General features: G+C 43.9%; 1 protein-coding gene and 1 long non-coding RNA gene across 2 annotated transcripts; one reads left to right on the top strand and one right to left on the bottom strand.

Annotated features, from left to right (window-relative positions):
• Positions 1-5,350: 5,350 nt before the first annotated feature.
• Positions 5,351-12,320, top strand: LOC116445693. Its single transcript, XR_004240855.1, has 3 exons — positions 5,351-5,493; positions 7,176-7,250; positions 12,041-12,320. It is a non-coding gene; the product is annotated as an uncharacterized LOC116445693 (long non-coding RNA).
• DDX24 (DEAD-box helicase 24) lies at positions 10,800-26,235 on the bottom strand. The gene is made up of 9 exons (XM_032112590.1): positions 26,057-26,235; positions 24,909-25,645; positions 21,567-21,944; positions 19,745-19,898; positions 18,863-19,378; positions 16,682-16,757; positions 15,920-16,108; positions 13,397-13,526; positions 10,800-11,931 (listed from the first exon to the last, which is right to left on the bottom strand). The coding sequence occupies exons 2-9, from the start codon at positions 25,636-25,638 to the stop codon at positions 11,708-11,710; spliced, it is 2,397 nt and encodes a 798-aa protein (XP_031968481.1). The 5' UTR covers positions 25,639-25,645; positions 26,057-26,235; the 3' UTR covers positions 10,800-11,707.
• Between the last annotated feature and the right edge of the window lie 344 nt (positions 26,236-26,579).

The following is a 26,579-nucleotide window of genomic DNA, read 5'->3' as shown; positions in this document are numbered from 1 at the left end:
CTGAGACAAATGAGTTACCAAAAAAATGCAGGTTTGGGCCAAGTAAAAGGGGCAGTGCAGATATCCAGTGCTCCTCATTTCACTCATGAACCAAAAGGAGGGAGATTTACAGACGCATAAGCCTGTCCAGGGACACCTCTCCCAGCGGCTAACGGAGCAGAGGGAATTACGCGGGTGGCTCACCATGACCCTGGTCACCGTCCCTTACGCCTCCTCGGCTGCAGAGGCCCAGGGCTGGCTCCCGGGGAGGGAGGGAGGATGCGGGAGGCACAGCCCGGGCTGGCTCCTGCTCTCCCAGCGCCCCGGTGCAGCCAGCGCCTGCTCCGCCCCGCTGCCGAAATGTCCCTGGAGCGGCCCCTGCTGCGCTGAAGACAGAGGGGCTGGGGTGGCTGCTTGCTGATGAGTTCAGCTGGCTCAAGAGACATCTGAGGCGGAAGCAGCACGAGCTCTATTGCATCCATAGGCACCCGATCATTGTGACATTGAACACCAGGGAGGGATGAACGCTGGCCTGTTATTTCACAGAATCATGGACCAGTTTGGGTCAGAAGAGATCTTAAAGATCATCTTGTTCCAGCCCCCTTGCCATCGACAAGGACTCATCCCATTAGACCAGATTGCTTAAAGCCCTGTCCATTCTGGCCTTGAACACTTCCAGTGGTGGGGCATCCACAACTTCTCTGGGCAACCTGTTCCAGTGCCTCACCACCCCCATAGGAACGAATTTCTTCCTAATAGCTAATCTAAAATTTCTTGTAGGGCCCATTAGGTACTGGTCTAGTGGACAGTGTACTTGCCATGGCAGGAGGGCAGGAACTAGATGATTGCTAAGGTCCCTTCCAACCCAAGCAATTCTGTGATCCTACATTTTCACCTAAAAGCCAATCATACTCCACAACACAGGAGAGAAAAAAGTCAACCCCACGACCCCAAAAACCAGCCCTGAATAATCCACCCCCCCCACCTCCCCCAATCCATCAATTTCATTTAGCCTGAATTTTACTATTAATGGTTTAAACAACATGCCAGAGTTTTGAATTCTTTTTCCAATCCAATAGAATAGAGCATTTTACCTGGCATCACATCTGTATGACTTCAGAAGACACAAAAAGGCTTAAGGATTACAGAACAGTCCTTTGATGTTTGCAGAGGATCAGTACACTCTGAAATACGGAGCCTGCTGCCTCCTGCAGGAGACAGGAGAGTGGCCCAGGCAGGCCTGACACCTGGCCAGAGAAGCTGTCCATGAGCTCTGCCTGACACCAGAGGCAGAACCAGAGAGTCACCTACCAAATAAAACTGCAAACAGTGCCGATGTTTCGGTGGGAACCTCAAGAGCATGTCAAAGCTGCTACATGCAGCAGCTTGAGATATCTTTATTGCCACATGATGCTTTCAGTGTGCCAGACAAACAGCACCAGGCAGCCCAGCCAGACTGCTGTATTTATGGGCAGAGCAGCTGACCCCGTCCTTACACGGTGAGTAACATGCTAAGCAGAGCACTGCTGCGGCTGCACCTCCAGATGAGGCTGCAGCTCTGCCGTACAAACAGCCGGGTGCATCAGCTGCTGACCAGAAACTGTGTCCTGTGGTGAAACAAGCCAAGGAGCAATGAACAGCTGCAGAAAATGAGACAGAATGTGAGCAAAGGTAATACTTCAAGAAATCAGCAAGACTCCAGGAAACTCTCCTACTTGTCCTACAGCTGCGGTTGGTGGGGCACAATGTAGATCTGAAGCAAACTCAACTCCTGTGAAAATCCCTTCTTTCTCTTTTTCTGTTAGTGCTTTGGTCTGTCCCAAGTCCTGCCCCATTTTGGTTCTCTGTGCTGTGGGAGGTACAGGTGGGTGCTGGCAGAAGCCAGCAGCCACCAGCACAAACACAGCCATTGCCAGTGGGAGGGCGATGGGAACAGCAGTCAGTGTTTCAAGGTATGCCAGCTGTCCAGGAGACAAAATGTGGGAGGTTTTGGCAATATAAATAGCTATTGCATTAGTGTTGGATTAACAGGAGAAAGGCCAAGCTTAATCCCCCTCTTAGTGTGCTCCTGCATGCTGGGAAAAGGGCTAAGGAAGAGACGCTTTTCAGAGATGAACATGCAGACAGGTACAGAGCATTTTGCTTGAAAGAGGAAGACACTGAAGAAAAATACATCACCCAGAGTAGGAATTCCCTAGCATTAGTGTCTTAAATTCAAGCAGCACTTTCCTATTGTGATTTTTGTTTTAAATCATGTTAACGAGGTAACAGATGTTTTTGCTATGAGTATTTATCATCTTTCAGGACCTCTCCTTGTATTCTCAATCACTGCAATGCAACAACACCTGGCAAGATTTGGTTTAATGCAATAACTGAACAAATAAATACAAGGAAGGCTGAAAATATAAAAAGAGAAGAGGGATGGTTATAGTGATAATGCCCAGGGAAGCAAGGCAGAAACGTGGGTGGTAACTACAGGCAGTGGTGAGGGACTTTGAGGTACAGGATGCTGAAGCAGAACTGAGAGGAGAGCAAGGCTCTTCCTTTCCCTCTTGCAAGGAGAAGGCAGGATTCCACAAGGAGGATAACCACTGTTTGTGCAGCAGCATCACTCTGGTTAAGTTTTGTACATGGGACAAAACTGTATGTCCATAAGAGACCTCTGTGTGACACTAGTACAGGAGTTAATCACTGTACCAGCTTTACCCCTCAATGTATGCACTGCTGCATTGTGCTATGCACTTTATAATACAACACCAAAGGGAGTTTGTTTACTTTAAATTTCATGCTGGCTAGGGAAAAATGTACTATCAGATTTGCCAGGATGGATAAAACCAGTGGCTAAAGCAGAGAGAAGACCTGTTTACTACTCACAGCAGCAGCAGCCTTTTGAATTTCATGGCTTCCTTTCAAAACCCAAGAAAAGTTTTTGAAGGGTCATGGAATTTTTCTGCAAAGGGCACACAGACACAATGCCTGATACTCACCAGTCACCAGATATTAACAGAGGAAGATACCTGTCTATCCCCTAGACACCATGCAGCCTGCTGAACAAACAGGGGTTTAAAATGACAAATGATTTGGCACCCAAACAGGTTCTAATTTAGGGGATGTGAACAACATTTTCTCAGTGCTTGTTAAGCATACAGGAACCTGGTCTGCACCTGTTGGTTCTGGCTGTATTAATGGTACTGGATCAGTAACTAATGTGAGCTGTCAGGAATTAGCATGCACCTCTTATAAAGCTGTCATTCAAATCTAGTTCCCTCCACACACCCTAAGGTATTTAATAAATTTTTCTAAATGAGTGTTTACTTTTCACATTAACTCAGTCGAAAGATTATGCTAATAGCTTAAAAACAAAGCAGACAGGAAGAACATGAAGTTCTAGTAATTGCAAGGTCACAGAAATTTTTTTCTTGAACTGCCTTCTCCCTAAGTCCTCTGCTTTGGCTGCTGTGTAGAGCAAGGCACATTTACCAGCCCTGTGTGTACCTGTATCCTGTCCAATTAGGACACAAATTACCTGTTTCTAATTAGTTCTCTGCTGGGGAAACTGCCATATATACAAGTGCCTGACTTGCTTTTCAGAGCATATAAAATGGTCATAAATATAAGTACACCAAGGAGCAGAAAGGTTAATTTATGGCATTGATTGCTTAGCAATGGAATCAGTGCCTGGCTGTTTGCTCTTGCACCATAACTCAGCTCTGGGATTCATCATGAACTCAGTTCTGGTCTCACCATCTGTGTAAGGAACAGTTTAATAAAAATGCAGGAATAACAAGGACAGCTTCCATTGATATACATTAGATAATGTTTCCCAGTCTAGGGTTTTAATTTTTTATTTAGTTTTGGTTTTTTTTCAAATAACAAGGCATTGCAGTAAAATATGAATGTCATGTAATGGAAACTGCAAATATTTTCTTTATTCGAAGCAGGAAGTTGTCCCTGGCTATGGGTAACACCAAGACTTTTGTGTACAGAAAAGGGCTGGGATAAATGGCGGTACCCTTTTCTAATTAAACAGTTCCTGATAAATGTTTATTTTTGTGCTCACATTGATCATATTTTAAAAAGAAGAAAACAACTTGAAATTTCCACTTGATAAACCTGTCCTTGGGTTTTTGTACCCCAAATATCAGGTCTTAATTCCTCTTTTTTTTGCCAATAAATCAATGCAATTTTTGTTAACCTTGTGTGGGAAATAGGAAGAAAAAGGTAAGACAGTATCTGGAATCGTGCTTCAAGGCTTAAACGAAGCCGCATTTTTTTTGGCTAAGATGTAGTTGAGATAGAACATTGAAGTTTCCTTGTTTCTTCTGGAATCTGTGATGGCAACACTTTTTCCAGCTCACTTTCACTTATCATTTGGTAAACATATACCACACGTCCTTATTCCAAACCGGTAGAACGAAGCGGGAGCGGGAGCCGGGCGGCAGCGGGCCCGGGAGCCGGGCAGCAGCGGGAGCGGGAGCCGGGCGGCAGCGGGAGCGGGAGCCGGGCGGCAACGGGCCCGGGAGCCGGGCGGCAGCGGGAGCGGGAGCCGGGCGGGAGCGGGAGCGGGAGCCGGGCGGCAGCGGGAGCGGGAGCCGGGCGGGAGCGGGCCCGGGAGCCGGGCGGCAGCGGGAGCGGGAGCCGGGCGGCAGCGGGAGCGGGAGCCGGGCGGCAGCGGGAGCGGGAGCCGGGCGGGAGCGGGCCCGGGAGCCGGGCAGCAGCGGGAGCGGGAGCCGGGCGGCAGCGGGAGCCGGGCGGCAGCGGGAGCGGGAGCCGGGCGGCAACGGGCCCGGGAGCCGGGCGGCAGCGGGAGCGGGAGCCGGGCGGCAGCGGGAGCGGGAGCCGGGCGGGAGCGGGCCCGGGAGCCGGGCAGCAGCGGGAGCGGGAGCCGGGCGGCAGCGGGAGCGGGAGCCGGGCGGCAGCGGGAGCGGGAGCCGGGCGGCAGCGGGCCCGGGAGCCGGGCAGCAGCGGGAGCGGGAGCCGGGCGGCAGCGGGAGCGGGAGCCGGGCGGGAGCGGGCCCGGGAGCCGGGCAGCAGCGGGAGCGGGAGCCGGGCGGCAGCGGGAGCGGGAGCCGGGCGGGAGCGGGCCCGGGAGCCGGGCGGCAGCGGGAGCGGGAGCCGGGCGGCAGCGGGAGCCGGGCGGCAGCGGGAGCCGGGCGGCAGCGGGAGCGGGAGCCGGGCGGCAGCGGGAGCCGGGCGGCAGCGGGAGCGGGAGCCGGGCGGCAGCGGGAGCCGGGCGGCAGCGGGAGCCGGGCGGCAGCGGCAGCGGGAGCCGGGCAGCAGCGGGAGCGGGAGCCGGGCAGCAGCGGGAGCGGGAGCCGGGCGGCAGCGGGAGCGGGAGCCGGGCGGCAGCGGGAGCCGGGCAGCAGCGGGAGCGGGAGCCGGGCAGCAGCGGGCCCCCAGCGCCGCCCCGCGGTCAGCGCCGAGCGGAGCCTTACCACAGCGCCTTACCGCGGCAGCGGAGAGCGGCAGAGCGGCACCCCCGGCCGCCCCCCAGCCCTGCATGGCCCGCACGAGGTAAAACTGATTTTGAAGCAACATGCTACACAAGCATTGTCCCCCACAAGCGGCTCAGCACTATGATTGAAAAGAATTTAATTATCTTAAATGAGAATAATGTTATTTTAAAGAGATGCAGTGTTTTGAATCCAGCAACTTTACTGCCTGTTCCCTATGATGAGCCCTGTCATGATTGTGCTAGGGCCGTGTTTCACTCCAAATACACACAGAAAGATCTGCTGCATCAGCTTCTAGGGAACGCAAATCTAACCCTTATCACCAACAGATCTTATGCTATGCGAATGGAAAATGATGCGTGGGCTATGTAGTGGTGAGAAACCTAGAGGTACTTGAAGCAGAACCTCTGCAAGCCGTGATGAATTAACTGCGTTAGCAAGAGCAGCCTGGTGGGGGCATCAGCAGCATTTATTCTAAGTAAGTTTTTGGAGAGTGCCATGCAATGGGTATGCTATGGAAAGAATGAAGATTCCTTACCTCAGCAAGAAAGTATATTTCTAGTGGAACTGAAATCTGAATGCTGTTGGAAGCCATTCAGCTTCCAAGGGAAATTGCTGTAGTGCACTGTCCAGCTCAAATCAAAGAATCCAGCAAAAGCAGAACAAATAATGAATCGGCAGATAAAGCAACTAAAGCTGCTGTCCAGCAACCTATAATGAGTGTGCCACCATAATAACTTCCTCTGCTGACAGCTGATTAGAGATCAATAATGCAGCCCAAATATATGCAGAGGTTACTCAGAACGAATGGGTTTGATGGGAAAGTTGGGAGGCTGTGAAAGATGAAACTAGAATTTGGACTATTGGGAGATAACCTATTCTACTACCAAGAAAGTATTTAATTACTTTGGCTAGGTGGTTTCATGATAAAATACATGGAGAGATGATAGCAATTGTTAACCAGATTGAAAAAATGTGGGCAGTCCCCAGAATGTATATGACAGTTAAAAGGATTTTGAGTTCTTGTCCCACTTGTTGGAAGTTTTCCAACGCAAAACACAAATGAGAGGTTGAAGGATGATCATAATCATCTTCCCCATTTTCAAAGACTGCAAAGTGGTTGTGCTGACATGCCTCTTATGAGCACTGGCAATCATGGATCAGCTCTCAGAATGGACAGAAGCTTTTCCCACCAGGAAAACTGTTACTTGGGAGTGGTTAAAGCATCTTTAACAGATATGGAATACCTGAAAACATAGAACCTGCCAGAGGTTCTCACTTTCCTGCAAGAATGCTAAACAACATGTATAAAAGTTTAGGAACACAGTAACAACTACACATTCAGTATCATTCACAGTCCTCAGGAGAGGGGGAAAGAATGAATTTCAAAAATAAAATTGCTTGAATTTATAGGCAGGTAGGGTTGAAATGGCCCTTAGGAATAGACCTATGTGATATTAGAAATACTTTGTGCCACCAGCAGAAGTAGTGTTTGGCAGGCATTTAGCTGTATCTGCCTCCTCGGTCCCTGCTATAACCAGCCTCTAAGATGGAGAGGAATGGGTTACCAAATTTATACCAGGGACACAAAAACATCTACAAGAAAAAAAGGCACAAGACAGATGGTTTCAACCACTTCTATTGTTGGATTATCTTCTACACCTTAAGATATTAGAATGGTTACTGCAGTTCAGGTATTAAACTCTCCCTTGTATAGATGTTTTGGTTCCTTTTGTTTTCTAGAATGCAAGGACAAAGGAGACAATTCCAAGGGAATGAGGTAACTTAAGAAGGCCAGCCCAGCAACAGTGAAAACCAGTAAGAAATCAAGAGATGACTGACCAGAATTAAGTGATGAGGTGTGGATTGGGTGATGGGTGGTGTCAGTATCGCAGAGGGGAATGGTCTTGGGGAAGGGGTCGCTCTCTGGAGGCACACAGATGTAACCTGAGAACTAACAAAAGAGGAACTGGAAACCTTCACTTGGACTCGACAATGTGGGATCCTAGGGTTGGACCCTATTATGATGGCCAGTGTATGTAAATGCGTAACACTTGTCAGCTTATACTGCTATAGATATTGCCACGAGGAAAGGAAAAGAAACTTTACTTCTAAAAAACCACCCACACTAGTGATTAGACTGATATAATTGCATCAATAATAAAAAAATCAGGCCTCTAATTAGCCCAGTGTTACTAAGCCCATGTGAACTTTGTAGAGCCTGTTCTGCTTTTCCAAGTCAGGTTTTGTGTTTATGTTCTGTAACTGCAGCTCTTACCTACAGAAATTTGGCAATTTGTACCATCTAAAGTTGGTTGCTCTGGAAACTGGCTACAATTTCTTCCAGTTTCACAGCAAGAGCTGCTGAACTCCAAGGCAAAAAGCATAGCAGCTCTATTCACTTGCTTCCCCAGGCCAGTAAACTTGCCACAGGAGTGACAGATTATTTTCCTATTTCTTACTCACTCTGGGAGGCCAATCCCAGGAGAAGCTTATGACTGACTTGAGAAAACACTGAAACCTTGAAATATCTTTCACAAAAAGAAGCTGAAACAGAAAATCTCTCACAAGCCAGAACAGTATCAGACAACATCTGCCTAACTGTCAGAAGTGGACTATAGAGGGGATCTACAGAGGGTTACAGAACCAGGACCATTTTCTTAAAGAGAGCTCTTCTGTCTTGCGCCTCCCTTCTACTTCCCAAACCTATGACCACTGACATCATCCTACTTTTCTGCAATGACTGTTGGGTATTACTTACAGATTGTTGCTTGCTGTATTATCAATCTGTTACTAGTCTTTCAATTCATGGTCTTCTGAGCGCCATCCTTCACCAAGCCATTCATCAAACAGTCTGGAATAGCTCAGGCACCCCAAACCACATCCTGCTAGCAGATGACAAAGCAGGGGGAGTTTCAACTCCCAGGAAAGCATAGCTTTCTTACCAGATTTTCCTGCTTGTGTCAGGCTGTGTGAGGTGAGGCTGTCAAATTTGTCCGTTTCCCATCTCTTCTCCCCTCAGGGACACGATACAGACTAATTGCAGTAAGGTGTGGTACTGGCCCTCTCTCAGGAGGTGTGAATTGCCTCCCCTGTGCCACATGGCCAGCCGTGTGCCTGGGCTGCTGGCATATGGTGAGGCACCACTCCAGCTTCTGCTCTGCTAACTTGTTGTTTTATTAACATACAGGGGAGGAGAGAAATAAAAGGCATGGGGAACGTCAGGAAACTCTCTTGTCTAATATGCGAGATCCTGTCCAAACTATCTCCTCAGCAGATGCCCTAAACCGCAGGGACTCTTCCTTCTCTTTATAGAGTATGACAGACCAGGAACTCTGTCGCAGGGATGAGGTCAACTGGCCCCATGCTTTCGGAAAATAAAAATGAAGGTTCAGAAGCTATTGTTTCAGTTTTCTGTTTCACAGTACTGGTTGCTCTGTATCAGCTTGTACCCTACCCCCACTCTGCTGAAGTCATGCTTTTATTAATCTACTTGGAAGTTGCTTTGACAGCTTAAATAGACTTAGTGAGTCCCTTAATTAATGGGTATTTCAGCAGACATAAGCTGCCACAAAACACAAGATTACTTGTTTAAAGCCTCAGTGTAACTGCTGTGCCAGCAGAGCATTAGAGAAGACATTTTATACTACATATTTGATAAATACTAAGATTACACTGGGCATATAAGACTTGATGTAAAATTCTTCACATCTAATTTGCACCAGTAGTACACGTGCAAATCAGAGCTAGAGAAAACTTTCTGCCTTACCATTCTCTCTTTCTGCAGTAACTTCATTCACATAGGACTGGGGCAGCTAAATGGTAGTATCTTTCAGTTATTGGTTTAACAATTTTTTAAAATTAGCTAAAGCAAATATAAGGTTTTTCTTCTAGCTAGAAGACCCAGGGTATCCTAGTAAGATAATGACAAGGTAAAACAGGCAGCCACAAGAGAGCTTCCAGAGCTCTAGACAAGTATTCTTTTTAAGACACCATGATATTTTTAGGGTTCAAGCTCTGCTTGAGTTCCTGTGCAGGTGCAGCATCAGTAGATTTAAGCACTGAGAGCTCATGCAGAGCACATCAGAGGCTGCTGAAGAAAACTAGCCCCAGAGCCTGTCCCACAGGCAAATGAACCATTAAGCATTGGAACAGGCTCGCCAGGGAAGTGGTGGAATCACCATCCCTGGAGTGTTCAAAAAATGAGTGGATGTGGCACTTTGCTGTATGTTTTAGTGGGCATGGTGGAATAATTTTGTGACTCTATGAAGGCAGCAAGGAGGGCACAAGTGCCACGCTCCATCTTGGGGAGACTCAGCAAGACAGTGGGCTGGCAGTGTGAGAGCAGTGTTGTTAAACACAGGGAAACAGAAGCAGCTGAAAAACTTCATAGCAATGATGGAAATGAAGTAACAACATGCTGTCCCTCAATTCAGTTCTCCTCATCATCTCATGGAATGAGAAATTGCCGAAACTCCTACCTCATGCAGATTCAGGCAGGAAGATGCTGAGCTCTATTGCCAGGATCCAGCCTTGATTTTGCTAATGAAATGGAACAGAAACGCATCATAAGATGCAGAAAAGGCCTTCCTGGTCTTCAAACTCTTCAGGATGCAAAACCAATACAAGTTTCCTTTTCATAATGTAAGAGTCTGATTAAAATGGCACAGAAAAGAAATGAGGGCATGCTTACCTTTGTTCAGTTCCTTTTTTCAGCCTTCCTTACAATGAACCGTCATAAAATTGTTTTTATTTTTCAGATGTCACATTAACTCCAAAGATGTGTCTCCTCACGAGTAGGGAAACCATCTCTTCTCGCCCAAAACTTCCCCCTCTGCTCCCAAGGGCATGAGACAAACAGTGCATTGCAAGGAAAGTCTCATACATAATTGATAAGCTCTGTATGCTTATGATTACAATTGTCACAGCTCTTCTTCAGTAATGCATGAAAACAAGAGAAAAGTCCTCCAGAGATGAGGGGCTTCAACTATTTACACAGATGAAGGGATAAAGAGTTTGTTATTCTCACATAACTAGCAAGTGGTTAGAGGGGGCACTCAACTCCACAGACAAATTTCCCTGAGTAGCTGAGTAAATTGGTGCTTCCTATCATGGCAGTGACCCTGGTTCATTCATTCCATACTGTATGAGACACAGAAACTAAGCCTCATCCAGAGCTGGCAGGTGAAGGTTACCTGTCCTCCCACCAAAACAGATTCCACTGTCTTATCTTTTGGGTGCTTTTCCCCTCTCCTTGCCTGCTATGTGCAAACAACATCAGCTATGAGGGACTTAGAAATCTCAAGTAACTGAAAACAGACACAGGCTTTGGAGTTTATGGCAGATATAATTTAACAAAAATTCAAAATATATTTCTGACGTATTATTAAAAATAGTTTTAAAAAATATTTGCCCAGACCAGGTTAAAATTATTTAAAAGCATAATTATCATGGAGCAATCTTCAAAAGTGACATTTCAAAACATCATCTCTTCCATTATAGCAAAGATCATGGTTCTAACATGTTTTCAAATACAGGCTTAACTTCAAATATTAATTAAGAAAACACTGAGTAACACCACTTATTCCTCAGAAATCTACACATCTCCAAGGTCAGTCCTGGCCCATTGCCACCTTAACTTTTTTTTTGCACATTCAAAATGTATTAACACAGGACTAAGGGAATTAAACCTGGCAGAGAACAGAACAGAGAAATGTTATCAGAGGAGAAAGAAAATTGGGACATTTCCATAACCAGAATTGTAGACTTACTGGTAACATTATCTGTATTTTCTGCCTTTCACACTGAGCTGGAGGCAGCAAAAGCCAAACCTCCCACTACCACTAGCTCAGACTGTACTCGCACTGTATATAGCTGACCTTCCCCTGTCCTTCAAAGACATTAAAACTGAAATCAAGTTTTATCCTTAGAGTATGCCCACAGTGAATTCTACCCAGTAACTTCTACCCATCTCACAAAATAGAGTAATTACCAGAACGATGAGAAAACTAATTAACTTCTATTAATACAGAGACTTAAGAAAAAAGTAAGAACATAAAAAAAAAACCAAGATCCAAGACAAGATTCAACAGTAACTAACCAGATGTTATCTGAGCCCTTTAAATCAACATTTTGTTTTGTGCCTGCACAACAAATACACAGGCAACATCCTTATACAATCTGTCTTCTAGCTGGGTTCTTCCATAAGCACTGACAGCCTTGACGAGGATAGTCCTTGCTTCTGTCACACTGAATGATCTTGCTGTTACCTAATTTTATTTTATTGATTTCTTCTTCTTGGCTTGCTTTCTGGACACAGCACCTAGAGCTGAAATGCCCACTGATGTCTGAGGCAGGAGTAGTTTTCCAGACTGCGTTGGGTACTTGGTTTTCATAAGGACTTTAAACAGTGGCTGGGACAACATATGTTTCAGTTGTTTTTTCATCCCCTTCAGCATCTTTTGCTTCTGGCTTTCTTCTTGCTCGCTAGCTTTTCTTCCTTGGGGCAGAAATCAAAGATACAGAATGTTACAATAAAAGAAAAACTTGCATTGCAGGTCTTTGTAGTGATAGGGGCAGATGCTAAGCCCAGCTTTCTCTCTAACAAGGTCACTCAACTCCCAGTCATCAGTGACACCTTCAGATCACCCAGGCTGTTCACAAGGTAACGAGACCGAGAAGAATCCTGACTACTGAGTAACCATAGTAAAGGCCTGAACTGAGGAAAAATGAAATCAAGGTTGCTGTAAGGTAAAATTGAAAGCACATTACTAAATCTTTTGTAACTGTGTAAGAGGCGCTTCACTTATGGGAGGAATGGCTGAGAGTTTAATTGGTCTCCAACAAGCTACACAAGAATTAGAGACTGAGTACACTTTAAAGCATAAATCTGGCAAGTTTCTGGGTGGCAATTATCAAGTGTTTCACTTGAGAGTCACAACTTACTTGGACTGGATGTGCTGTTTAGAAACTCATTCCAAAGCACAGCATACTCAGATTACGTCAAAACAAGAGAGCAGAGTGCTAATTATCTGAAAGCACCCCTGAACAATTTAGACAGAGATGGTTAGTGTTTGCTTGCAGAGTGATTGAGAAACAGCTAGTCCAGCCATGAATAAAGAAAGACATTAATCTAAACATGTTTCAAAATTAAGACATTGGCATATTTAGCAGCTAACAGGTTAGATGCAGACTAATCTGAAGTGACCCCTGCAGCAACCCTATTCAGCCCGCCTTCAAAGAACTGGTAGGAAATCATAATTTCAGCTCTCAAAATATGAACACAATGTGGCATTTTACAGTGCATCTAAGCTTTGCAAAACTTCATGGTATTGAACTAATAGCCACTTGCAGTTGTACAGCCCTACACATTCTCTCAGCCACAGCCTGCAAAATATTTTAAAAATGTAAGAAATTATTTACTTCTAACAAACCACCAAAAACCTCACCAACTTCAATATATGGTCATTTAGCCCACACAACTCAACCTACTTAAGGCTCACATAATATTTGGTGTTCCCTAGCACTTCCTGGGTGTTCCCACACAGAGCTGTCAGGCTCCTGTCCTGATGCCTGACTACAAGGGAGTGGGAGAGAGAAGCAGAAGTGTGGAAACAGCCTTCTCTATGACAAGAGGGGACAAGACTCAATCAGGACATACTGAGCTGCGTAGATTACTCTGAAATGCTTGCCAGAGCTCAACAGTTCTTGTCCTACAACATGTAGACTTGTCTGCGACTTGCCAGAACTGTCACACTTCACTCCCTCAGCTCCAGCACTCTCTGCTGCTCTCTCTGCATCATCCTGAAAACATCTCTAACACCATGTACCAACAACACTCCTTTCCTTCCCCCCCACTTCTGCCCTGCTGCTTTTGAAGCTTCTCTGCCATAGTGAGGCTTCTTCTGGACACCAGCGCTATGGGACCTACTGAGCATACCCATGGAAAAACATTTTCTACTTGCCCATCAACATGTCATCATCAAGATCAATCTCAAGAGCCTCTGCAGCTTGCTGGAGCCAGGAGTTGTGTTGCTTTGCCCGACTGTTGAAAAATTCTGCCTTCTCAATCTGCCTTGCCAAATTCATCCGTTCCTGCAACAAAAATACATTTAGACATTATGATGAGGTTTAAATGTGGGGTACTTTAGCAGAATAAGTGTTTGAGAGCATGCACTATAATGCAACTGGGGTGCAGAGACACTTTTGCTCCCCATCCATGTTCCAGGAGATGCCCCACCTAATAAACACATAATTATTCACTAGCGTTTTCCTTCTTTAGATCCATGATAGACTCTGACTTCTAAAACACCTCAACTACTAAACATACCTGAATGTTAACATTCTATGTGAATCATTATAAACACTTGAGAGATATCAAGAGCAAACCATGATTCAAATACCAATCACTTCCAAGTTACATATTTATATAGTACAGCTTGATCTCAGATTTATTAGTCTCAGCAGTTTAAGGGGCAGCCACTACTTTCATCCCACTCTGAAGAAAGTAAACTCCTGCAAGCCATACGGAAGGAATTGATGTTTTCAGGAATGCACCTGGATCTTGTTTAGGCACAGGACAGACTGTCCTGTCCTTCTTCCCAGCTGCACACAGGTGGAACAAAGATGTCCAGCAAACTTCACCTGACCTGCAGGCTTCCAGCTGGGCCAAACACATAACTAATTCACTGTGGAAAGAAAGTCTGCACTAACAGTAAATAGGAACCAACCAGAAGCAAGTTCTGCTCTTCGGAATGTGCCTGCAGTTGCATAAAACAAACTCTTGCACTAAGCGGAACAGGCTGGTGCTACACAGTAACAGCAGCAGCCAGGACTGCCAGGATAATTACTACAGAGAGAAAGAGAAGAAATACCACTTGCAGTGGACTACTCACTCAGTCAGTTACTTCTTAGATCATCACAAGAAATTTCAAGTAAGTTTTTCCATCTCTGTAAAATTTAAGTCCTCTGTAAGTCTATCCTGGTTCAACAATTCTTTTCCTCTCAAGTGTGAAACCCCTTCAGACTTCCTGAACTTGAATGAAGGCATGCAAAAGGAGGGAAAGAGCATGCCAAAGGGACAGACATAAAGAACCAGCAGCACTATTAGTCCCAACTACAATGACTTTGTGATTAAACCCAGGACAAAGCATAAATAAGACCTGACTGTTCCAAGGGCTTATGAGGCTGGAGTCCTGCAACTACAGTTACAAAGATCTCTTCTGGGGAGAAGAGCACTATTACAGATAGGAGAGATCATTGTGAGATGGCGACAGGAAACAGAAAGTGTAGAAACAGTATTTATTTGCCCATTAATTGACAGAGCATGATAAGAGCCAAGAACTACTCATCAAGAAACACAGAAGGAACCTCTGAAGCAACACTCTCTGAAACAACAGATTTCTTTCAGTAACTAGAAACATTTAGTAGGTGGAAGGGGGCAGTGGGAGAGACAGGGGTGGAAATCAGATTCTCTTCGTTACTACCAAGAGGAGAAAAGAATGAATCTGTGGAAACATTTATTTTATTTCCTTTCCTCTTTCAGACAGCTGCATCTCCTGAAAGAAATACCCTATTTGCAGCAAGCCAGGGTTTTGAAGCTTGCTGTCATTATTCCCAAGGTGAGGATACTGCTGTTGTCACTGGGGTAGACCCTGGGCTCAGTCCAAGCCAGTTAGGTAAGCCTGAATCAGAATACCATGGGGAAGACACCTGCTACATTATCTGACTGCTTGCATTCTTCCCTGTTCTCAGTGACTGTGCAATATTCAGACATTTCAACTCCAGCTGGATTCCTTTAAAATCCAGTATTTAAATATGTCCCATTTGTACATGATTGACACCACCCAAACTCTTAAGAGAATGCTGAGACATGAAATAGTCTCTTACTCAAGAAGCAGAAAATCTGCAGTGACTAGATGCTTTCTAAAACACATTGCTTTGTAAATCCTAACCATTACCCATCTTGTGAGTTAGTGAATGACTGAATCCTCCTTAAAATGGGCAATAACCTATAAAAGGGAAACACAGTTTGACAGGGTTCAGTGGCAGCTGTGGCCTCACAGTACAGGAACTTCTATAAAAGCAGACAACTCACTACTTCACATGGGAAGAAGTAGGTGAAGACCACTGAACATCCCTGGACCTGCTACTGTTGTCTAGTCTGTTCTTAACATAAGAGCCTTTAAACAATGTACTTAGCAGAGCCACCCCAACTCCACAGCCACAAAACACACTCGCTTCCCTATACTGCTGCTGGAAAAACAAGTGATACTTATGTTTGAACACCTTTCTTGTGCCAGTTATTGAGGAGAAATCATAGATATTGCTTAAAAAACCAGAAAGTGTTATTAACTTAATTTTCAAATCCAGGTCCTCAAGAGTAAATTTCATCTGAAACCTGGAAAGAACACGACAGGCAATATCATATCAGTAATACAAGTAAGCAAGCAACTACTCAGGCTGCAAAAAGACTGTTGTTTCTTTACCTTGATAGAAGTCATGCACTTGGTATCAACTGGGAAAAATGGCAGCTCTTCACTCTTCTCCAATGTTTTATAGATTTTCCGAAAATTGATCAAGTCCTCAGGGCCAATCAGCAGCAGGCTGAGGCCTTCACTGGCAGCTCGGGCTGTTCGGCCACTTCTGTGCACGTACAGCTCAGAAGTACGAGGGACCTGCAAGGATTCAGAGAAGCCATGCAGCTGGCCATGGACAGCTACCAGCAGCCTGGCATGCTTTGGACAAGAGGCTGCATACACACAGTACATTGCATGTAACACTGATGAAAGTAATGTAAAAGATGATGTCCTGACACACTTTTTGTTCTCTGATCCAGCATTTTTCCTTGCGTAATCTTTTGTGAGTCTCTCCTAACTTCTGACCCTCTGTCATTTCATTTGCAAGGCAGGAAAATATTTTATGTGTCCTCAGAGAAGAGTTATATGGCTGAGTCATTTCACACCTTCGGATACCAAAGTTGAGCAAAAAACAAGGAAGATCATATCTATTATGTCATTTCTGATACATAATCACACATTCATAAAGTACTACCTACTGCAGTCAGTCACTGCAGAAATGAGATCTTTAAGTACAAAGCACCAAGGACAGTTAAATGATTTAATTTCTGTACTTGGGACTATACTATACACAGGACCAAGAATTACAGCTTTACAGTGTTCAGGATTTGTATCAGCAAAAACGTATGTCAAACCAAAACAGTAAAAGGAAAAACATTAAAAATACTTAACCTGGTAGTGGATGACATGCTGGACATTAGGAATATCAAGACCACGAGCTGCAACATCTGTTGTCAGGAGGACACAGCTGAGAAGGTGACAAAATTTAATTAACATAAAATTGAAGAGTAAATCATGTACCAAGGAACATAAAATACAGCAACCTAGAATTCTACCACAGCAGTTTAAAGAACAGGTTTATACTGCATTATCTGTAGGACACATGCATTCTGTTTGTCCTTACAGAAACGATACCCAATTTAACTCAAGGGCACTCTTGAAACAATAATTCTTAGAAGTAAAATTAAAAAATGCAAATGTTGCCTTCAGCAGGTCTATTGTGTTTCCAGTAAATAAATACTACCTTGCTGGATTGTATTTTCCTAACATTTTCTTCTCAGTTCACAAAAATGCTAGAACAAATTGCTATTTAATGAGGAAGGGGGGGTATGTGCCCCTGCATTACACTTTTCAGTGCACTGTCCAGGTTTTAAAGAATTTCTTTAGCTTGCTATGACCACACAATTAAAAACACAGTTGATCCTCCAGCAGTACAGACATGTTATCAGAAGTTTTACCAGTTGAGGAAAATCACATTTTTCACATTATCTATTTAAGTAACAGTTTTTGGTGGTGAAATATCTTCTGCCAACTTGCACTCAAATAAGCTCTCAGTAAATTAAAAGCTAGAAATACAAGGGGTGAGTTCTGTTCTAACAATTACTATTTCTCCTTATCCTTAGACAAGATGAACTACTCAAAGAAGTTGTTCTTTTATATAAGCAGTCTCTACAGAGACAAAAGTCTCCCCAGGATATGGAACAGTTTGTTTCAAGAACATCTCCCAGCAACTGAAATTAGTTCCTTTTAGATAATGGAAATTCATCGAGATTTTATGGCATTTGACTGCATACTCTATTGCTACAAGGTGCAAAGCAGAAATAGCAAAAGAAAATTCTACAGCTTGCAACCTGCAGAAGGCTGTGAGAGATGGTCTCATAGATTTCTTTCTTGCCTTGAAAATCTGCAGTCTCTGAAAACACCTCACCTAACCTATGCAAATGCTATCAATACATTTGCCAAGGGATGCTGCAGCTCCATCACAGCAATTCAACCTCTGCTCTCCATGCCTGAATCTCCTAACAAGGTACAAATTCCCAGACAGCACACAGCAGTTCACAGCAGGACTAAATTGTGAGGCTTCTGGATCATGGAAGTACTGAGACCAAACACCTCCTCCCAAAGGCCACCCCAAAGACACCCCAAAACAATGTTTCCTAAAATGGCAAGACAGGTCTGCTTGGGTAAGCCCTGGCTGCCCACCACTGCTGAAAAGCATAATTGCCCTTTCTTTTGCATTGCTCAAAGATACTTTGACCCTTGGGATGCTAATTTATGTAACTAAACCTGCAAATGAGTAATCAGTGGTTAGTTTTCTGATGGTTTAGGGAGATTCAATAACTTACAGAGGATCAAATGAGCTGCAGAGCCAGGACATGGGCAGAGGTGTGCAGGAGAGTTCTAAAAACATGTCTGAAAACAGGGCAAGTGACAGCTCTTTCAGCAGCAACGAGCTGCTGGACCACAGGATATTTCAGGCTCCAGTGGACCTCAGGAGGTCTCTAATAAAACCTCCTCTTCAAAGCAGGACGAGCTGCAAGACTGGACCAGGTTGCTCAGGGCTTTTATCCAACTGAGCCTCAAAAAACTCCAAGACAAGCAGCCTATTCCCATGCTCAACTGTCCTAACAGATGAAAAGCCCTTTCTCATATCCAGCCTGATCTTATTTCAACTTGTACCCATTGCCCCTCATTCTCCCATCAAGCACCACTCTGAAAAGCCTGGCACCATCTTCTTGATAACCCTCTTTTGTGGTGTCAGAGGGCTGCCATTAGGCTCCCACAAAATACTTTTCCCAGGTAATACAAACAGCCAGTGCCTTCAGCCTCTCCTCTTGCAGAGTCAGTGCTTCTTGAACACCTGGGTGGCCTTCCACTGAACTTGCTCCAGTTCATCACCTCAACTGTGAAACCTCATCCTTAATCGTTAATATCCTGGGCTCATCAACAGGGGACTCACATCCTCAGCTAACTTCCCCAACCTGCTCCTACTCTAACAGAGTTGTTTTCCCTCCCCACCACCCTTTATGCAATTTCTTTTTTTCTCTACTAGGAAGTTGAAAATCAACTCACCTCTCTCGCTCAGCAAACCTTTCCAGGTTTTTCAGCCTTTGCTTTTGGTGCATGTTGGCGTGCAAAGGAAGAGGATCACAATTTAAGATTGTGAGGAGAGAACTGAGGCGTTTTACGCAGTCTATGCTGTTTGCAAAGACCATGGTTCTTCCTGGATACTGGAGAAGAAAGTAATAGAGATAATAGTCCTTCTCATTTGTGTTACAGTGGATTCTGGTTTCTGTCAGAGTCTCAACAGTAGCCTCTTTCCTTGTTAAGTCTATTACTTTGGGTTTGCCCCTTATTCCTACTTTTTCCATTAACAATTCTAGTTTGGTCTTCTTGTCCATCTTTTTAGCATTCTTTTTTTGTAAAACTCTTGTGGGAGTCTGATGGACTAAAGTCAAAGTGGCAGAAAAAACAAAAGTCTGCCGTCGAGGGTTATACTGTGAATCATTTAAGATTTCCAGCAACTGAGACAGCTCTAAGAAGTGACCTTTCTCAACCATTCGGTCTGCTTCATCAATCACAAGGCACCTGTCAAGTAGAAAACACACAGTAAAAATACACTTGTGTAGCTAAATACAAACCTGATACATTTAAAAACAACTTTTCCTGCTAAACACATAAAGGATGTTATGCATACAAAACTGAAAAGAACACCAGGTATGCTGGAGCAGCTACAGCAGCCTTCTGCACTTCCTTTTGAAAAATCAGTTCTTTACTATTGTTTTTAACTGACATCTTCCTCCATCAAAATAACCAATGTGCATTTCAATAAAACACTGACACAGAAACAGGTGATTTCATGTAGTCTAAATTATTTAACCTGTTAGTAAACCTAATCAGTATGCAGGGCTGCCCAGTTCAGTATCCAGCAGTTATCTGGAAAGACACTTTTACCTGAGCTGACGAAGATTTGAAAGATGTGGGTGTCTCTCTTTAACTAACTCCCACAGACGGCCTGGGGTTGCAATTACAATTTCTGGCTTTCGATTCAGTACACGTTCTTGCTTCTGTGCAGCCATGCCTCCTACTAGAATTGCAGTCTTAATGCCTAGAACATATAAATAACAGATTTTATTTCACTAATTTACCAGTGAATGTTGTTATATAGATCTACTTCATGAAGTGTTTTAAACACTCTACACTGCAACTTTCAACAAGCATTTTGGCCAGGGAACTTCAGGGGTTTTATGTAACACTGAGCATACAACAATGCACTCAATTTTACAAAAAAATCCTCATTATAGTTACATGCCATGAATTAGTACACGTCTTTCAACAGCATGAAGAATCACATCCACAGCTGTTTGATTTGTTTACACACATTTCAGAGTCTCATGTTTTCTCGATTGTATTTGCATGAACAAGCACATTCCTGTTAAGAATAACCAGAAGATCCCTTCAAGAGTAAGACTGAGAAATGCTTGTCTTACTAAATAACTGCTCGTTTGTTATGGAATAATCAATCCTACCAAGTATGCCTCCACACGATTAACGATTCTTGCACAGCAGCACAGACCTCATTAGCTTTAAGTAGTCTGCTGAAGTACTAAAAGGAGTTTATCTTTGGAAGCAGACTCCACACATGGCTTATTTCACCTTACTTCTTCAAACAATACATTGGCCCATGGTAAATTCCATGTTACTCTGCAAGACCCTTCCAGTACCCAAGCTCCCACTGATCTCTCTTCTGGACTACTTGTGGAACACCATGCTTCCAGGTGCAGATTTTTTTCCCAAAGTGAGTTGAAAGCAATAAAGAAAGTCCACATCAAAACATTTCCTCTCCTGCTGCAGCAACTGTATTATCACTTGGACAGCAGATTTTTACACATAAATAGCACTGCTCCTATCAGAACTGTATGACATAAATTGATTATTTCAGCCTAGCAGTTAAAATAAGCCTTGTAATCAGATGCAGACTGATGAGCACAGCAGGACACACAGACACCAAAGGAAGATGGGCTTAAAAGTAGTGCATTGCACTATATATCCTCTTTAATAAATAAACAATTCCTGGTACTGGAGAAGTGGAAAGGATTGGGAAAAACTTGTAATCTTTAACAGTTTCACGTCCTCACTCATTTACTTAACAGACATACTGACTTCTGGTTTGGAAAGGAAAGGAAGAGGGGGGAATTGCTTTTGTCAGGCACGTTAACATTGTCAGGTCAGTAACACTTCTGTGGCTTGACTGCTGCAGGAGGTAAGTCAGACAATACAGCAATACAATATGGCCATATTTATGGTCATAACTTCTTTTTCTTTTTTAATAGATGGAACAAAGTTATACATATACAGTATATACAAAGATTGATATACCTGTCAAAAATGAAATTATTATACGTATAATCAAAATTTTATATATAATGAAATTATTAATTATATATAGCCTACGTTACCCAAACCTAGAATAAAGTTAACTGTGGCCAGGTATGTAGTACTGATTCTGTGTTATGAGAGCATGAATCAACACCTATTCGAAGGAAGACACATTTTAAAGTAAAATAGCTCACATTAACTGATTACTTCCACATGCATCTCACTGAAGAATCTTCAAGCATTTCTCCCACATCAGTGACTACAAACTCTAACCCTTCAGAAGCTACACCAATTTTATGATTTTATGGAAGAAAGTGTGGCACACATGCTGGTTCAACACCAATGCCAAGATCCAAACACAGTATAATCTGAGACACGGCCTGTGGGATCTACGTACCTGTAAACTTTGCAACTGCATCAATGTGGTGCTTTACTTGTACAGCTAATTCTCTTGTAGGAGTAAGGACCAGTCCTAAAAGAGGTCTCTTTTTATGGGAGTCAACAGTATGTGTCTCGTCATCGGAATCAAATTCAACATTTTCCAGCACCTTCACACAGCCTGTTGTGAAAGATGCATCATCTTCATCTCCGCTATCTTCAACCTGCTGATGGGTTACTTTTTCTGCTTCATCCTCATTTTCCCATCTTGTTTCATCATGATGCTGATGGGACTCTTTAGAAACACTGTCATTTCTGGTTGTTGAGTTATTTGATTTTTGCCACTGCAGCACAGAGTGAATCATTGGAATTGCAAATGCAAGCGTTTTGCCACTTCCTAAAAAAACAAACAAGAATAATAACACAGACTGACAAGTCATTTATTTGAAAAGATGAGAAAAGCAACAGCCAATCACACACTGTTCTCAAAGCATACCATTGTAACAGATGCAAACCCACGATCTTTAGAAGACCAGAAACTTGCAGCAATAGCATCTTTTCTCCCGTTTCCCTTATATATCTCTTTGACATGACCAATAGCATATTTCCTGGGGAACAGGTATTTTTCCAATCTCTAGCAGGTCAGGCAGATTTATTTCTTCTGAAAGTGTTTTTAAAAAGCTGCAGTTGCAGTCAAGATATTTTTAAGGAACTGCATGCTCATAATGAGAATACCATGCCCTAATTGAAAGTTCTAATCAGTGTTCTCCAAATAAAGGAGTAGCAAATGAGGCCAAGGACAAACTGGAATGCACTTGAAGGATTAGCTTCCATCTTCAATTTGTAGTCCTGTATTTACGACCTTCTAAGAAACTGTATTTTGAAATACTCCACTGTCTAATTTCCTGATCTAGCACTGGGTCCTATTTTTATAATCAGAACACATACATTTAATTTAAAAGAAAGAATCCACTTTGGTGAGACGAGGCTTGTCAAAAGAAAGTTTAATTGCAAGACTTCACTGTACCAACTGCAAGTTACATCCCTGCCACATATTCCCTTCTGAACTATCTGTCAGAAATAAAGACATTAGGAAAAGCCCAGCAGCACATCCACCCCAGACAATTAAGCTTCTCAGATGTAGCAGTTCACTAATCATGAAAGCAGCATCTGGAGTACAAGACACTATTACACCATTCCTGTAACAGGCCACTGCTAGAAAGCAGTCCTTTGGAAATCTAATCTCAATTCCTGTCCATATCACAAAGCTGTAAAGGTTTGCCAAATTTGGCAACACAGAATCTTGCCTATTTAGGGAAGAACCTTAATATGAGATAATAAACAGCTAAGCCCAGTGTCATCATCACGACCAGTGCTGCTGCAAAGTCTCATATCCACTTCTCCACCTTTCTGCATGTCTGTGAGGTCTTTTATGACTTCTGTCTGGACTTGAGGCAGAAAATGTTTATAACCTGTACTTAGAGCACTTATACAGTAAGATTCTGAATTACCAAAACATCTCTTTTTAAGGTGAACAACACTGCTGATCTTGAATTAAATGTAATTCAATTTCACTGGTGCAAATGTCAGTACTGGACCCAGACAGATTATGGCTGTGATAATCAGAACTATTCTGCAGGCATTGGATTCACCCACAAATTATCACCTCACAGGACATGTTATCTTTATAACACACAAACCACATACCATAGGCAGGCGTGCAAAACCAGAAGGAAAGTATATCTTGGTACTACAGCTCAAGCCAATTCTTGCTCTTTTAAACTGTTTCAGATTGTATCATTTTACATAGATTTGGCTCCTTAACCAGAAACCTCACTAGTTCTACATAGTAATGAACAGAAAGGGTAAGACCCACTGCAAAAACAAGCCTTGACATTCCCTGCATCTCCACCTGGATCTGCTGCCATATCAAAATCTTGCCACTCTTCCCAATGTTGCTACCAAAAAAGGAAGATTAATAGTTCTTTAACTTCATACATTCCTCGCTCAGGCCCAATGCTAAGGGGTGCTATAGGATGCAGAAAAAAGGACTAGAGAGTTTCACCCTCTCCCAGTTGCAGCACCTCTTAACAGGCAGTTGTTTACATCTCCCAAGTTTCTACAGAAACACCAACGATCCATTGGACTGTCTAGAGATAATCTGGATTGCTCTCATGAAAGAATAAATGAGCAAAACACAGTCCTACTACCTCAGGGTTATACAAAATTATAAAGCAACCACACAGCCTGCCACCAACCATGCTTTCCATTCTGCAGTTAGAAAGCAATTTGCTTACCAGCACTGCCAAAATGGCACTTTTTTGCAGTACAAAAGCACCATTTAAATTTTCAGTCCCATTTTCAAAAACACTCCCTGCGGGGCTTTCTAATCTTATTAAAGCTAATAGCACCAACGTAGCTTCTAATTAAAATAAAAATGCAAATGACTGCGTATCGTATTAGTTACTATACCTTCCTGCTTGAGAGCAGTAAATGACTTCACAGAGAAGCAGTGAGATAAAGCAACTGGAACAGATGAAAACAATGTAAAGGAAGCCTTTAAACCAAGGCAGTTGTGCTTCCTATCTCTAGGTGTTTTATGGAAAAAACATTGCAATGCTAAAGACAAAACTTCAAAGGCAGGAACCGCAAACAAAGTTTGAGGGAGCATAATGTTCTGAGACTTCCTCATATTAAGTAAACAAGGAGCTATAGCAAATTTCATGAAGGCTAGTAATGCTCAAACCATGAGCTGAGCGCAAAATGGAAGTGACTCTACCTCTCAATCATCGATATAATACTCAGTTCAAGCACAAGCAGGGAGAAGGGCTGGTGACAATGTACAGGCAAAGCCAGGGGACAGAGCACAGGGTGGACCCGTTTTGCTGTACGACCTGGGTCATATTCACACTTAACACTGTGCCCAGTGTTTATTCACTGCTCCACACTAGTATGAATTATCTCCACAGGAACCTGGTTCTCTGCTTTGCCTCGCCAGGAGCACATGTTTGGCTGCTGCAGAAATGAGCCTGTTTGTTTCATTAATTTTGCCTTTTGCAGAGCATCACTTTCCATTCCCAAAACAGGAAGCACTTCGAGAAACAGGAAAAGAGACTTCTGCCAAAAGCACAAAGACTCATTGAGACTTCAAAGCTTTGCATGCTTTGCAAAGATGGGACGTTCCCATGTTTGTAAGTTACAAAGTTCTAACGCTTTACTAATATGTTGGATACCCAAAAGACAAAAGCTCTTCTCTTATAATACATAAAAGCTGCTTCTTCTACACATAAAAACTGGGCTACATTTAAAGAAGAGAAACGGGATGCTGCCAGCATACACAATAATTTTAACAGATTTGTACCTGTTTCTGCAGCACCAAGAACATCCATATTATCCCGAATGGCAGAAGGCAAGGCTAAGGCTTGAATAGGAGTTGGAGCACTAAACCCCAGGTAGCTCAAGGCCTGCAGCACTGGCTCAGGTACAAACAGGTCTTTCCATGCAGACACATCAGCTTTTTGATCAGTTGAGGCAGATAAAACTTCTGTTGTCCAATTTTTGACTTTTTTAGAACCAGATACTGATGGAAAGGCTTCCTGTGCTTGAGAAGCCTTGTTTTTAGACACCTTCTTTTTCTTTTTCTTTGGAGTGTCTTTTCTGCTTGACATGCTCTCAGTCACATGTCTGTGGTCTTCCCGATTTGCTTCTTCAATTATTTCATTACACTTTGTCTCTTTATCAACCAGCACATCAATTTCTACTGCATTAGGAGTATTGCCTTTATCTGTTTGGCTTCTCAAATCTTTGTTTTTCTTTTTCTTTTTTGGAGGGATGACAGGTTCTTCCACCTCCTCATTGCCTTCTTCTGAAGCACTCTCAGCCCTTCTCTTCTTCTCTTTTACTTTCCCCACTTTGGAAGAACTTACTAGCTTGTACTCTGTAAGTTCCTCCAAGCACACTATATCTCGAAACTCCTCCTCAGCAAACAGATTGGGGTCGATCTGCACGGTTTTCCATTCTCCTACAACTTCAATGCCTTTTTGTTTCAATTTAAAGGAAGACCTAAATCTCCCTCCTTTTCTGACCTTCATTTTTTACCTAAAAAAGAAACCGAAGGAAAAAAGAAAAGAACGGCTTCAGATCCAAAAAATGAAGACTATCTTGATATACAAGCAAACGGGAATCTATGGAATAATTATTTTACTTACTTCTAAAATATGCCAATAGCATAACTTAAGTATAGCTTTAGGCTAATATAAATACAGCTAAAATATAACTTAATAAACTATAGTATAACTAAATACATCAGGCAGGCAAGCCTACTGCGTCCCTCCTGTAACACCTCCGGAGATATAACTAGAAGCGCTGGATAAATTGCCGCAGGCCGCGCAGCGCTCCCACCCCTGCCCACCCCGGGAACCACCCGCCGGAGCCGCGGCAGGGCCCGGCACGGCCTCCGCAGCCACACGCGGGAGCTCCGGGCACCTACTCCCCCGGCCCAGCGCTTACCGCGCTCCGGAGCCCCGGGACAGAGGGGACCGCAGAGGGACAGAGGGGACTGGAGCGGGACAGAGGGGACTGGAGCGGGACAGAGGGGACTGGAGCGGGACCGCAGGCTCTGCCCAGGCCCGGCCGCTGCCGCTACCGCCCGCCGCGTGCGCTGCCGGGCGCCGCCATTGCCGCGTGACGTCACGCCGCCGCCGCATGACGTCACTCCGCGGCGCCGGGCGGCCGCGGGCCGGTTGTGCGTCCCCGCGCGCCTCGTGTCCTGTGAGGAGGCAGCGAAAGGCCTCTGGAATCCCAACCCCGAAACTGGCAGCTACGCTTGGGTACCACCGGCACTGCTCATTCAGTGAAAAAGATTTGTTATTCACGCCTGCTTGTGTGTTCGTGTGGTCCTGTTTTAAAGACTATTGCTATTATTCTATTTAAGGACTATTACGGGTAAAGTAACGCATTTAGGAGAGAAGTAGCCAATACCTACTGAAAAGCAGCAAACACCACCGAGGTTACAGCAAGGTTTTTTTCCTCT

The sequence above is a fragment of the Corvus moneduloides genome, chromosome 6 (genome assembly GCF_009650955.1).
Source record: "Corvus moneduloides isolate bCorMon1 chromosome 6, bCorMon1.pri, whole genome shotgun sequence".
NCBI classification, from domain to species: Eukaryota; Metazoa; Chordata; class Aves; order Passeriformes; family Corvidae; genus Corvus; species Corvus moneduloides.
Note: the sequence above shows the minus strand (reverse complement) of the source record. Positions and strands in the feature narration are given on the sequence as shown.

Coding starts and splice junctions, on each gene's coding strand:
- DDX24 (XM_032112590.1), bottom strand. CDS start 25,638: ATGAAGGTCAGAAAAGGAGGGAGATTTAGGTCTTCCTTTAAATTGAAA. Junction 19,379..19,744: donor TCAAATCTTCGTCAGCTCAG/GTAAAAGTGTCT, acceptor TCTACTTGACAG/GTGCCTTGTGATTGATGAAG. Junction 16,109..16,681: donor AGCATGTCATCCACTACCAG/GTTAAGTATTTT, acceptor GAATCCTTGCAG/GTCCCTCGTACTTCTGAGCT.